Source organism: Lynx rufus, unplaced genomic scaffold, assembly GCF_022079265.1.
Source record: "Lynx rufus isolate CCGP_SWC_20201006 ecotype Redwood Valley unplaced genomic scaffold, mLynRuf1.p SCAF_7, whole genome shotgun sequence".
In the NCBI taxonomy this organism is placed as follows: domain Eukaryota; kingdom Metazoa; phylum Chordata; class Mammalia; order Carnivora; family Felidae; genus Lynx; species Lynx rufus.
In genome coordinates this window covers 127300699-127315716 of record NW_025814889.1, presented here as the reverse complement: position 1 = coordinate 127315716, position 15018 = coordinate 127300699, and the positions used below count along the sequence as shown (strand labels likewise).

The 15018-nt window shown below is 44.0% G+C and overlaps 1 protein-coding gene across 1 annotated transcript in view; it reads left to right on the top strand.

The window, feature by feature from the left end:
* The window catches only part of BPIFC (BPI fold containing family C), a 41216-nt gene extending 28134 nt beyond the window's left edge, over positions 1–13082 (top strand). The window contains exons 13-16 of the mRNA XM_047067157.1: positions 8549–8591; positions 11076–11139; positions 11895–11971; positions 12678–13082. Of these exons, the coding sequence (XP_046923113.1) occupies positions 8549–8591; positions 11076–11139; positions 11895–11971; positions 12678–12800 (307 nt within the window). The 3' untranslated portion in view covers positions 12801–13082. The remainder of the gene's footprint in view (positions 1–8548; positions 8592–11075; positions 11140–11894; positions 11972–12677) is intronic.
* The last annotated feature ends 1936 nt before the right edge of the window (positions 13083–15018 follow it).

Genomic DNA, 15018 nt, shown 5'->3' with positions numbered 1-15018 from the left:
TCACCATGATCAAGTCAGTTAACGGCTTTGAGACTCAGTCTCCTTGTCTGTAAAATACTGACGTTGGACTGGGGCATTGCCGAGGTAGTTTCAGTCTCTGAAACTCCAACCCCATTACTAGAATGTAGAGTTTAACAAAACCATGCCCCATAGCCTAGCTGGCTCTCAAATGAATGCCATGCAGTGTGAAAGGGATTCGGCAGGTCATATACATAGACCATTGGACAGTAATTCCCATTAGGAAGAACTGTCTGCAAAGCCCATTTTCCTCTGCCCTGTGAGGCAGATAGTTGAAGCCATGAATCAAACTTCCTGGGGGGAGGGGACATGATATTCGGAATGATCAGAGGGCCCAGACTAAATCCATGGAAGGAAGAAGAAAAGCTATAAAAAGGCCAGAGAAAGCAGAGTCTGGGAAGAACAGGAAACTGGCAGAGGGGAAAAGTAAGTCAATCACCATAAGTCAACTGGATGGTTATGAAGACTATTGCAGAAACATAGTAGATGCTTTCAATAAAATGACACTAAATGGAACAAACAGAATACAAAACTGCATAAACACAGCAGTCAGCTGTGTAAAATAACTTTCCATCCGGACAAGAAAGTGAATCACAGATGTAGAGTTATGTTAGGATATGAGATTGAGTGGGTTTTTCTCCTTAAAATTTTCTCTGTAACTATATTGTTTTCGCAATAAAAGGAACAACAACAAAAAAGGTAGTACGGTTTCCCAGAGAGAAAACAGTTCAAAAAGGCTTTATTACGTTTTACCCAGCTCTGCAATGCAGGACTGATATTCTGTATTAGTCTCAAAAGGCACAGATCCTAGAGCCCATGGATGCCTTAGAGACCCATGAAAATGTTTTGATATATTTTGAAAGAAGAATTAGAAAATGAATACAATCCAGGTTGGATTATACTTTATAACAACACGGTCTTCAAATATGATTTTTAAAATTTTTTTATGGAGGAAGGGCTCCTGGAGGCAAAAGTGCCTGAGGGCCCCTGAAGTCATAACTTGGTCCTGTCTCCACAAGGTCAAGGCTGATGAAACTCTAAACTTGATGGGTCATCTTTGAAATGGCATCTTTTAATAGCTGAGGGGCTGGAAGCCAGAGAGCAGGAGAGGAGGAGGGGGAGGGTGGCAGCTGAGGGGTAGGAGCTAGGCCAGGAGAAAAAGCAAAGAATTCGCACTTCAGTTTGCCTGCGCAGCACTGCCACAAGTACTGGGGAGCCCTCCTTCTGCAGCCTGAGGACAGGGCTGCTAGGAAAGGGGGCCTGGAAATCTGGGGGAATGGGGAAGAATGGGGGCAAGGCCACTAACTGAGGCAGCAAGCTGTTGAGAAGGGAGAAACCCCGTTTGCACTTGAGCAGGACTTTGGTTTACTGACAGGATTTGGAGGAAGGGTTTAGTAAGGATGGGGCCTCAGGCTTGTGGCAAGAGGTAGGACAGACCTTAAGGAGCAGAGAGACTAGGTTCACTTCTCTGCTTAAATCGTGCTGACTCTCATCTCCAGTGTTCCTACTGGTAAGAAACTGCACGTTCGGAGGACATTAGGTTTATTTATGGGGAATAACTGCAAAAATGGATTACAAACTGCTAAGTTCGCATCATCCAAAGAAACATGTGGATCCATTCTCCAGCTTCCTACAGCCCACGAGCGAGCTTTGACCTGGCAAGCACAAGCTGAAATCAAGGCTCCTGCCTTCCTGGAGTCTCACCTTCCTCCCCACTTACCCCCCACCCCCGACGACCACCCCATTCTCCTGCTATCCCTATTAGATTTTCCTGCTGGGGAGGCTTCTTGCACCTTAGGCTTCCTGAGGCCTTAGTGGGATCTGAGCAGGACTGGATACATAATTCGCAAAGCCCCACACAAAATGAAAATGTGGAGCCCCTTTCCAAAAACTTATGAAGAATGTCCAGATGGAGACAGCAAGGCATTAAACCAAGTGTGGGCCCTTCTGAGTGAGGCACTGTCCCACTGCATACGTCACCAGCATTGAGTCTGCAGGTGGCTCCTGCAGGGGGTGCCATGGCACACCTGGGGCGGTCAGAAGACAGTGGGCAAGGCGGATGGGCCAGGCATCACTCAGTCGCAAGGCAGCTGATACAAGGCTTTGCAGAGGAGCAGAGTCTGTGCTGAAGGAGTGCCCTGGCCTTTGGCTACGAGAATGGCAGCCCGACCTCCCCCACGTCTGCCCCAGCCAGCGCCTCCTCTCCTGGTTCCACAAGCACTGCTTTTCCAGATGGAAGGCCTGATTTGGTCTTAGGTGATTTCAGAGAGACACAGCACCGAGAGGTATAAAGGAGGTAGAGATCAGTGAAGCATCCCTGATAAGAACCTGAGAAACAGGGTCTACAAAACAGGCTCCCAGAACACCAGCCCCCAAAACATCTTTCTAAACATCCTCTGCCTGAACGTGCCTCCTTCTAGAGCTGCTCACTGCTGGCTACGTAGACAGGAGACACAGAAATTGAGGCGAATCCAGTGTGGTGAGTTTAAAGAGGCAGTGAGAGGGGTGCCGTGTGGCTCAGTAGGGTGAGCGTCCATCTTGGGCTCAGGTCATGATCTCACAGTTCATGGGTTCGAGCCCCGCATCGGGCTCTGTGCTGACAGCTAGGAGCCTGGAGCCTGCTTCGGATTCTATGTCTCCCTCTCTCTCTCTGCTCCTCCCTGCTCACTCTCTGTCTCTGTCTGTGTCTCCGTCTCTGTCTCTCTCTCAAGGATAAATACGCATTAAATTTTAAAAAATAAAATAGGCCGTGAGATCACGGGCTTTGGAGTCAGACTAGCTAGTTCAGATCCCCACCCTGCCATTCATTAGCTGTGGGATCTCAGGCAAGTTACTTAACCTCTCTGGGCCTCCATTTTCTTCTCTATAAAATTAGGATATAATGCAAACCACTTCAGGGAGTTATTGTAAGGAATACATGAGTTAATACATGTAAAGTGCGTGTGAAGTGTTCAAGAAGGTTGGCTATGGCTATTATTTAAAATTTGGGGCTGGCCTCAGCCAGGGGAAGGAGGTGCTCAATTATGAAGAATCATTTAAGAGTCAGGAAACACCTCATTGCCCTGTCTCCTGACCACTGATGGCAATTGGAGAAATTGCCTTTTATTTTACTATTCATGGCTACTTTTTAAATTTTTTTTAAATGTTTATTTCTTTTTGAGAGAGAGAAACACACAGAGCACAAGTGGGGAAGGGGCAGAGACAGAGGGAGACACAGAATCCGAAGCAGGCTCCAGGCTCCGAGCTGTCAGCACAGAGCCTGACATGGGGCTTGAACCCACAAACTGTGGGATCATGACCTGAGCCGAAGTCAGATGCTCAACTGACTGAGCCACCTGGGTGCCCCTATGGCTACTTTATTATTGAGGCTTTGCCATCTACTGGTCCCAGGCCAACAACTTCACCTGTATTACTTCATTTAAACCTCACAACCCTGTATCTCTAGGAGCTGGCACAGTGTTCAATTCATGTCTGAGACTGAATGAATAGACCTGGAGGTAGCTTATCACCCTGTTTTACAGTTTGTAGAGTTTCACAGGTCACAGAGCTATTAAAGAGCAGAGCCAGAACTTGAACCTGGGTGAGCGGTTTTCACACCCATGAGTGTTCAACTTAAGACATTATACTGCCTTTGATGTGGTGCATAGCCAAGACTTAGAAGATTTAGACAGCAAATACCCTTGTCCAGAAGAGGAACCCATGCATGTGGAGTCACACAAAATTGAAGCAGGCAGTGTGTCCTTTCTCAAAGTTAAGAATTGATAACAGAGAAGCCGCTGGCAGTGGGTGACCTGTGATGGAAAAAGCACACCGCCCTTTTCTCACTGCATTGAGAAATGGAGTGAAGGAAAAAATAAAGAAAGCAGGGAGTACTAAGTAATCAACTTGACCTCTATTGGTATGTCTAACTAAGAGCACAGCCCCGTGGTCAGGCATATCTGATTGTGAATTCCACCTCACTCATTTGCTAGCTGTGTGACCCTGAGCAAGTTAATTAACCTCTCTGTTTCAGTTTCCTCATCAGCAAAACAGAGCACCTATCCACAGAGCTATTGTATGGGTAGACGAGAACCCATTCAATGAGAAAAACACGATGTTCTGCACATAACTGGGACTCAAATATTCGTTACTACTAGTGGTGGTATTCTATTCTCTTTCCACCTTCTAAGATCACATTTTGACCAAATAAGAGGGAGAAATTGATCCCAAGAGACATGACAAGTCAGGACAGCCTTAAAAGCTATAGAATTGGCCTTCACAATCATAAACCAAATTTGTACTGGTCTATCTACAACTGAGACTTTTATTCCAAACACAGTTCTATTTCAACACTTTTTTTTTTTTGGTCCCCATACAGGTGACTTAATTCTAACCCTTTTTCTTAATCACATGCAAAGCTCAAGGCAATCAGGTATCCATTATTGTTGAACCATTTAGAACGTTGGAACAATTTTGACATTGACACGACTGAGGCATCGGACTCTCCCAAACTGCACCTCACACCAGTAATATCAAAACACACACACACACACACACACACACACACACACACACACACACACCCCACAACCCCTCCCAGCCAACACCATCAGAGAATGCAAATATAGCTGGCCACAAGCAGATAGTGTCACCACCCAGTCCTACCCCTCACATCTGGGGCAGATAAACATTTCCCAATGTGAGCCCTCTGGAGAGAAACCCAGAAAAGAAAACAGGTCTGGAAGGATGGATTCAGTTTCTGTTGGAACAGTGCTTTCAACAGTCCATCAGAGCTGGGGCTTGGCACCTGGACTGACCGCCATCTCCACCCTTCCTCTGAGGTTGTGGGGAAGCCTGGGCACAAGAGCGCCATAGGGGGAGGCCCTGTCAGAGGAGGAAACCCCAAATGACTCCTTCCCCTTCTCCCAGACTTGTTGGGGCAATTGCCAGTCTGCAGAAGGCAATAAAGATAAAACATCAGGGAACTCTTCCTCATCAAGAGCGTTCTACAATACTGGAATGGGCTCAATACATTCCTCACCTTAAAATCTTTCATTGTTGGGTTAAATCCACAGCCTGGGGTTGTCAAGCTCTTCAACTACCTTCCAAGCCAGCCAATCTTACCTCTCACAGCTCCTTAAAATGAACATTCTGCTTTAGACTGGCTCATCCTCAGAGTGACCCCAATTCTAATAAACAATTCCCACCCATCCTTTATCTGCTCATTTATCTATAGTCAATTCAATGAGAATTTATTGAGCACCTATTATGTGCTCTACACTGTTCTTGATACAGGGAGTAGAGAAAAAGGCAATTGTTTCTACCTTCCATGTCCATAGCCTGGTAAGAGAAACACTCAGATTAAAAGGCAAAAAATGGGGGTGGGAGGGGTGCCTGGGTAACTCAGTTAACCATTGTTATAAGATTTTGAATGCAAAGATCGATTTTCAATGTCGGCTGTGGCCACAGCATTGGAGGATTGGCATTATGAGTGCCCGTACTTTGGTCCACTTGAACTTCATTCTGTCCTATTTGCTATATCGACCCAGATCACGACCCCACCATCATCTGACATACTTAAGAGTTTGCACTTTTGCTCTGGTTTTCAATCAGGGCAGTAAACCTTCTCCAAAACTTTTTTTCAACGTTTATTTATTTTTGGGACAGAGAGAGACAGAGCATGAATGGGGGAGGGGCAGAGAGAGGGAGACACAGAATCGGAAACAGGCTCCAGGCTCTGAGCCATCAGCCCAGAGCCTGACGCGGGGCTCGAACTCACGGACCGCGAGATCGTGACCTGGCTGAAGTCGGACGCTTAACCGACTGCGCCACCCAGGCGCCCCTCCAAAACTTTTTAAATAGGCTCTACTCTTATATGTCTGCAAGGTAGGGCTATTTGAGCTCCCTTTCTCCTCAATTCTGTGGTTCTGTAATCGAACGGGTTTCTAGCAGGGGCACCTGGGTGGCTCATTCAGTTAAGCGACTGACTTCCTCTCAGGTCATGATCTCACGGTTTGTGAGTTGTAGCCCCGCGTGGGGCTCTGTGCTGATAGCTCAGAGCCTGGAGCCTGCTTCAGGTTCTGTGTCTGCCTCTCTCTCTGCCCCTCCCCCGCCCACGCTCTGTCTCTGCCTCTCTCTCAAAAATAAATAAACATTTTAAAAATTAAAAAAAAAATTAGTTCCTAGTAGTTGTGCTTTAAGCAACAGGTTAGGGGCTCCCTACAGAATGAAAGGTCAAAACTCTGAACTCGGTCGCCACCTAGTGGCCGTAGTTGCGCTTGCGTGTTTTTCAGAACGAGGGCCCAGCGTTTTTGCTCTTTGCTCCACCTGTTTCTCTGCAGCTAGTAAGACGTGTCCATTAGCAAACTAACCTGGTAAGTATGCCTAGAGAACTAGGAAGCAGATAGAAGAAAGATGGCCTTAGGAGGAAAGGGTAATCAGTTCATGGGAAACTCCAGACAAGCTCTACTCACAGCATGTGATCCTGAGACAGCCAGTTGTGGCTTGAAGTTGTGATGACAGAAATTCCAAGCGTGGGGCTCCTGGCTGGCTCAGTCAGATCATGCAACTCTTGATCTCAGGGTTGTAAGTTCAAGTCCCGTGTTGGGTATAGAGATAACTTAAGAGATTGCTCAAAAATAAAGTATTTAAGAAAAGAAAGAAAGAAAGAAAAGAAAAGAAAAGAAAAGAAAAGAAAAGAAAAGAAAAGAAAAGAAAGAAAGAAATTTACAGTGTTCCACCTCTCAGTCAGATGACTTTCTAAAACCTGGCCTAGGTTGCCCATCATAAATGGCAGTTTGGCCAAGAGGAGACACTCCCCCCTCACATTTCTCCGGCAATGCCTTCAAGTGTTTGTTCAACTGCTCACCTTCCTCCTTTAAAGATGCCCTGTACTCTGGTTTCTCTTCAGATCGCATAAATCTTTCGCCTTTTACTAAAGATGCCCTAAGGATTCTGGTCTTCACTTCCCACTGAGATCCACTTGAGCCACGATGCCACTGATGCCATCTCTGATCCCTGTCAGATCTAACCGTCTTTTTTGGTTTTTACTCTTGCCTGTCACTTTGAAGCAACCTCAAAACTTAATTCATAATAACAGGATATTGGCCGATAACAAGCAAGCTTACCTCTTCTATTAATATCTTTCCACTCCTTAAATGTAATAACATAAAGATGCCTGGAAAAAGTAACACCGGAGTTAAATCTTAAGCAATTAAAAGGAGTTAACCAGTCAAAGAAAAGGGGAGGGCCAACTTCAGAAAGAGGGAACAGCATGAGCGAAAAGCATGGAGGCCAGAAACATGGAATATGCAAGGAAATACTTTACGTTGTTTTAAGATCTTTATGACCTTATCTACTCTAATTTTGGAGAATCCAGCCCAAAATATGTTGCATATATTCAAGTGCATTATTCCACATTTAATGTCATCTAAATTTACCCATGAGTGGAGTTGAGTTAAAGTGCTGAGTGGCCATAATGTTACTGGTTGTGGGCATGTGTTAATTTTAGTTATTCACGATTTTTTGTTATGTGTGCTAAAGCCAATATATTTTTTTAACCTCAGATATATGGTGCCTGATTAATAAAACAGCATAGCACTAAACAGTTCAGAGTTCTTGAATATAAAGTTCAAGGTGGAGAATGAACAGAAGTGAGAGCAGAGAGGTAACTGGACACCAGAAAACAGAAAAGCTTGTGTGCCATATAAGTGAGTTGAACTCTATCACAAGCCATTAAAGAATTTTGAACAGGAGCGTGTCCTCATCAGACATCCCTCTCATATAGCTGACTCTGGGCATGGTGTGGAAGACAGATTGGAGAAGATCAGACTGGAGACAGGGAGAGGCATTAGAAGGCTGATGCAGAAGTAAAGCTCTATACCTGGGCAAAAGTGAGCCATGGAAAGCTAAGGGGAAAAGCAACGTAAGACAATATCCTACAATGGAAGGGAGGTTTGGGATGGCCATCCAGAGATCTGAGTTCTGGTCCTAAATCTGCCATTAATATTTCCCCTCTGTGGGCCTCAGTTTCCCTATCTTTGAAATGATGGGATCCTCCCTGTTGACTACTGCTTCATATTACTATTACTATGCACAGAAAAATCAAATGTGTACTCTGGGAGTTCAGACCAAGAAATTGTGCACGCTATTTCTCCCCACCAAGTACTGACCAAGCCCCACCTTGCTTAGCTTCAGAGATCAGATGACACCGGGCACATTCAGGGTGGTATGGCTGGAGACTGAAAACTGTTTCTTACGACTGTGCTGCATTAGAGTTGCCATCAGTAAGTCCCATATAGCAAATGCACTTGAGAAATCCATCCTGGTTACAAACCTAAGCCTTCTGCTACTCCTGCTCTGCTTCTTAAGTAGCAAATACAGGGATAAAGATGTAATAGAACATTATATCCTTACAAGTCTGTGCATTTTTTTTTTAAGTAGTGGCTTAGGGACCTTTAAAAAAATGCCCTTTCCTTTTTGTTTCTTTCTACTGAGATGGTCGTTTTTAAATCTTCCTTCCTTTAAAATTTTCCTGTTTGTTTTGTTTCAGATTCCGCCTCTCTTTACCAGAGTCCAATCGCAGCAACATTGAGGTAGGAGTCAAAGCTCTCAGGGTTCTCTGTCAAGGGAAAACTGAGAATTTTCCTATATTGTAGCTGGATGACTGTTTTCTAAGCCCCTGAGTACTTAGTTTCCCCTTGAACATAGGTTTTAACTTTAAAATTCCTCGTGTAGCTACTTGTCTACCAATCCCATTAACTTTTAAACAAGACAGGAACTCTCCAATTCACTTTTATCCATTCAGAAAGACTTAAAATAACTTTTTTAAAACTAAGACCTATGTAATGTTGGGAGAAAAAAAAACAGGCATTTTCAGGGATATTTCATGGTTTGGATAAAGAATCTTTAAGAATTAAATATAAGATCCAAACTCCCAAAGATGAGGCTATCTGTAAATTCTTAGGCCATGATTAAGTTTGCTCTTTGAAGCCTTTCTAGCCATCTCCTAAAATCGTATCAAGGCTGGTCGTGCAGATACCTTTTTGGGGGTCCCAGCCTGGTGACCTCCTGATTGGAAGAGTATTATCTCATGGAAACAAGCCCCTCCCCAAACTTGCGGGAGATCATCCAAATCACTAATTGATGTCCCTGTGCTCATGGTACACATAATCCAGAGCAGTGGTTCTCACCTAAGTCCAGTTTTGCCTCCCCCGCCCTGGGGACATTTGGCAATGTCTGAAGACATTTTTTGGTTGTCACAATCTGGGGGGTGTTATAAGCACTTAGTGAGTAGAGGCCAAGGATGCTGCTTAACATCCCACAGTGCACAGGACAACCCCCACAGCAGAGAATAATCCTTCCCAAAGTGTCAATACTGCCAATGATGGGCAGTCCTATTCTAGAATGTACGTGTGTGAGTGAGTGAGTGAGTGAGTGCGTGAGTATGCGTGTGTCTATGTAAGTGAGACAGGGGTAGGGTGAGACAACAAGCAAATTTATATTGTATGTGCTGAAAAATATTATAGAGAAAGACAAGTCAGGGCAAGAGAATCGGTGGTGCAAGGAAACATGGAGGTGGTGATTACAGCATTGGGGTTGTTGGGACAATTAGCTGGGATTATATACGAAATTTATTTAGCACGTTGAACACATGGCAGGTATTAAATAGATGATGGCCATTGTTTTCACAAAAATTCATTTCAGTTATTACCACCTCTGTGTCAAGGGGCAGTATAGCATAACGGTTACTTATACAGACTCTGAGACCAAACTGCTAAAGTGTACTCCCACTTATTGGCTCTGTGGCCTTGGCCAGGTCACTTAACCTCCCACAGGGCAGTCCTGGGACACAGTAAGTACTGAATTTATTACCATGTTCACCAGAAGCAGCCACTAAGAAAGAAATAGAACTGCGGAAAATAGCGAAGAAACCAGAGAATTTATCCGGGAGACCAAACAAGATGTTTGTTTGTTTGTTTGTTTGTTTAATTTTATAGGAGCATCCTGATTTTCAGGTTGGGAACATGAGGAGCCAGTGGCAACAGTGCTGGAAATAACATCTTTCATGCCAGACACTGAAATTTACCAAGATTGTCTCATGCACTGTGGGTTAGCACCTCCGTGGCATAGCTCTTTGGTAGAAGACAAACTATAGTCCGTGAGAAAGTATAGCTGACTTTCTCATAAATATTTCCTGAGCCTAGAGAAGGCAAATGAGTCCCAAGTCTTCTAGGAAGACCCCCCAAAAAACTGCTTAGGATCAACAACAGAGAATGCTAACAATGACATTTCTGAAACAAATGACAGTGGTTAATACTGGACATTTTACATAATATTAACTTGTTTAAACATGAGACCAACCCTGTGACATTCGTGCTGTTTATCTTTATTTTACACTTGAGGAAACCAAGACATAAAGAGGTTAAAAGACTTTCCCAACATGACCTAAGTGGTAAAAACAAGAGGTAAACCTAAGGAAGGCAGCCTCAGAGCCCTCCTTGCTAGGCTGCATAGCTTGCTTAAGCATGTAGGATGTTCAAAATATATTCATTGAGTGAATCGATGTTCATCATGTCCATTTATTTTTAATACCTGAACCTTCCCAGGAGCTGACACTCTGCTAAGATTTACTACCATAGTTTACTCAAGATAAACTGGATGTTCTGGTGAGACTGTTAAATATAGAGCATAACATAATGCAACGGACCTCAATTAGGGCAGACTACTTACTAATTGGGATATTTATCAATTGTTTAGATGGTCTTACTTGGTAAATAACTTAATTGCCATGTTTGCTGCCACCATGTGGTCCCTCTACATTTGTTGTCACCATGATCTAGCATACCCAAAGAGCAGAAATGTCCATCCTCAAGGAGGAAAAAAGATTGGGAAACTGTTTAATATGCTTTCCTGCAAAATAGTGTTCAGTGTCTGGAAAGCGAGACTGTCTCTATGGGGAGATTGTAACTATCGCCCTCTGTCGTGATAAGGTCTGGGGAAGTGCACATCCAGACCAGGCATGGTACTTTCAAAATGCCAGGATTTGGCAACTGATTTAGTATCCCCTTTCATTTTAGGTCTTGAGGTTTGAGAATATTCTGTCCTCCATTCTCCACTTTGGTATCCTCCCGCTGGCCAACGGTAAGACATTCTGGGGAACATGTGACTTTGAGGTAATCAAACATTGGGGATTGTTTGGGACTTTCCACCCCAAGGCCTGTACTTGTAGCATGTTATTTTGTAAATCCAGGCCAATGCCAGAATTTACAGTTTGTCCCATCAATGATGTGATTGCAAAATTAGTTATTCCAGTCCAAGCCTTGTTAACAACACTACCTGCAGAACTCAGCAAGAACAGTCAAACTCTGGTTGAGTTAAAGAGATTGAAACTGCCCTCCTGAGGCAGTAAAGAATCTCCTTCAGGTCAGGCAGAAATGAGACCATTCTCCCTAGAGGGCATCTCTGTGGTTTTATACACAGACCACCATCTGGATAGACAGTTTTAATGAAGGACAATCCTAGTCCCTCTCCCTGTATGCAACCATTCACAAACTGCAACATCTTGAGTTTGTCTTGGTTAAAATACACTTTGTATCAGAGACCAAAATGTTCTCAGACCTACAAATTACGGAATTTTCAAAATATAAACTGGACAAGTTGCCAGCATTTTTCTGCCATCCAAATGTACATAATTGCATGTGCATTTTTATTAAGCACTGCGTTAATTAAGTAAGCATTCATCTAGGAAAATGCTAGGGACAAAGAATGAAAACACAGAAATCAGGAAGAAGGAAAATATATATTATTTAAAAGCTGCTTATTTGTCCTTTACTAAAAAGTTTGCTAAAACTGCTATGTCTGTGCCTAGTTATCTTACACCTTGTTCTATATTTTAGCAAAATTGCAGCAAGGATTTCCGCTGCCCAACCCACACAAAATCTCCTTTGTCAATTCAGATATTGAAGTTTTTGAGGTAAGAATGTGAATATTCTCCTAACTGCCCAATTTCTTTCATACTAGAATAAGCCTCTTCCTAATTTGCTTCCTCTGTTTTACGCTACTTTGTTCCACTTCGTGTGTTTCCAGCCCACATTTTACAGACAAAACATTTAGCTCTTAAAGTTTGCAGTCAACTATGAAAAGCATTTAAACTTGAGTTGAAAAATCAACCCGAGTCTGATTTCCTTTCACAGCCAGACCTATTCACACCACAGTACGAGACGGTACACTGTGGTGTGTCTGTTTCATTTATTCTCTCATTGAACTTTTGCCTGAACCAAAGACCCTCCTCTAGGTTCAGGATCTGTTGTGAGCTATTTCTTCATTAATCGTGATAAACAAGCTTCAGAACACTTTTTTCTTCCATTTTGACACTTCTGGGGGGGGACGGGGGTGGAAGTAAGATTCTGATGGAATTTTCCAATCCTGTACACTATTGCCCACCCCCTTCCCTCCCCACCTCTCCTTCTATAGTCGCTTAAGTCTCATAAGGTGACAGTTATCCCAAGTGGCCTGCTCCTATGTCTGAGGCACTCACAAGGGGATGGGGGCGGGGTGGGTTTGACCCAGAAGAACCCAATAAAGAGACCATCTCTCCCTCACTCCTCAGCAAACTCAGATAGCCCATGGCTGCGGGTCCACAGAGTGTGACGTTGTCTTCACCCTTGCATCCTTTTCAGGGTTTCCTTTTGATTTCCACCGACCTGAAGTATGAAACGTCCTTAAAGCAGCAGCCAAGTTTCCATGGTTGGGAAGGTCTGAACTTCATAAATGGACAGTGGAGGGGGAAGCCAGCTGCTTGATTGTCTGTTGGGAGTCCACTCCAGGAAGTAGATGACCCTTAATCCCACAGCTACTGTAAACCCGGAAGGGGCAGACAGTACACACTGGGTTGTAAGCCCTAGTGAAATGCTTAGGCTGACAGTTTTCTTTCTCAAACCCTCAGGGAAGAGGGAGGCAAACTGGGTGAAAGAGCTAAATCAGGGTGTGTGTCTCCACGTGTATGGAGGGGTGGGTGTTTGGATGTGTGTTCGTGTTTGAATGCACATTTGTGTGCTCCTGTGTTAATAAGGTGCTGGGGCCAAGAGCTAGGCCTGCGCTTCTGAGGAGGTGCCTGAGAAACTCTGATTTGCGTGACAGCTCCCTTGAGCTCTTTCAGCAACCCAGGGTTTCCCACACTTCCCCGCATATTGGATTTTATGTTTTATATTTACTGCTACTGTCCTCTGTTTTTAATTAAACTTGTTTTCTATCAATGTCAACCTTGTCTTTTTTTTGGAAAAATTCCCTGCCTTGGATTTTTTTTTTTTTAAATAAAATAAGACAAAGATGAGAGAATTAGCATCCTTAAGTTGATGAAAAGTGAGATTGTGCAGATTTCAAGGTTTGAAAAGGGAATACTTTAGGGGGCCTGGGGGGTTCAGTCCACTAAGCATCTGACTCAATTTCAGCTCAGGTCATGATCTTACAGTTTGTGAGTTCAAGCCCCTTGTCAGGCTCTGTGCTGATTATGCAGAGCCTGCTCAGGATTTTCTCTCCCTCTCTCTCTGCCCGCACACACTTGCTTTTTTTCTCTCTCTCAAAATTAATAAACCTAAAAAAAATTTAATAAAAATAAATAAAAGGGAATACTTTGCCTCTTAGATGTTTCTGGTGAGAAACAGTGGTCATAGGAGACTCTGGAAGTTTAAGTTTTAGGCTGTTTTTCCTGCCACATTGAATGAAATGACAGTGCAGAGTACCAAACTTAGATCGTTGGTAGTTGATGATATTAAATTGTTAGAGACCTAATCATCGGGTGAAACTGAGGCAGAAAAGGAGGAAAGGAGAACCCATATGGATAACTTAAGAAATGAACAGAAGCCGCAAACTTCGCCTTTGTGGCTCTGACAGTCCAGCCGAGGTGTGGAAGAGAGCCCTTTCCTGGAGTGCCTACCACACCCCGTGCTGGTTACTCCACGAGTGTCACTCATTTCACAGACACTCTCAAGAATTGTGGTCCCATTTTACAGATGAGAAACAAAGGTGAAGAGAAATGAATCACACAAGGCTGGTAAGTGGCAGAGGTAGAAATTGAATCCAAGTCTTACTGATTCCAAAGTCACTGCTATTTACGTGAGGTAGGACTAGAAGCCATAATCATGTAAAGATCACTTACTACTGCAAGTGACACGCGTATAAAAGAGCATGAGCATAGGGTCCCTAGTGGTCCCAGAAGGGAAGCCTGGCTGTCCACAGGGGCTTGGATTTACTCATCTTTGTCGTGCACATCGGCCACAGTTACCACCCTCATCAGTGTTTGGTGGAATAAATGATAAACTGTCACTTTCTTTGGAATGTGCGTTTCCGACAGAAAAGTTACTTCATTTGCATCCATAAATTCATTGAAACATTACAAGTCTCTAGATATAGAGAAACATGTTTCTTTTTTTTTTTTAATTTTTTTAAATGTTCATTTATTTATGTGAGAGAGAGAGAGACAGAGTGTGAACAGGGGAGGAGCAGAGAGAGGGGGAGACACAGAATCTGAAGCAGGCTCCAGGCTCTGAGCTGTCAGCACAGAGCCCGACGCGGGGCTCAAACTCACGAACCGTGAGATCATGACTTGAGCTGAAGTCGGACACTTAACCAACTGAGCCACCCAGGAGCCCCAAGACATGTTTCTCATGTCTAGATATCTTCTTCCCCTCTCTGCTGGGAATGTAAACCCCAGGCAGATATTCACTACAGCAGGTGGGCCCGATCCAGACAAGCACTTCCAAAATGAAGGATGACTAGATCTCACTTAAAACGACTGCATTTAGGGGCGCCTGGGTGGCGCAGTCGGTTAAGTCCGACTTCAGCCAGGTCACAATCTCGCGGTCCGTGAGTTCGAGCCCCGCATCGGGCTCTGGGCTGATGGCTCAGAGCCTGGAGCCTGTTTCCGATTCTGTGTCTCCCTCTCTCTCTCTGCCCCTCCCCCGTTCATGCTCTGTCTCTCTCTGTCCCAAAAATAAATAAACGTTGAAAAAAAAAAATTAA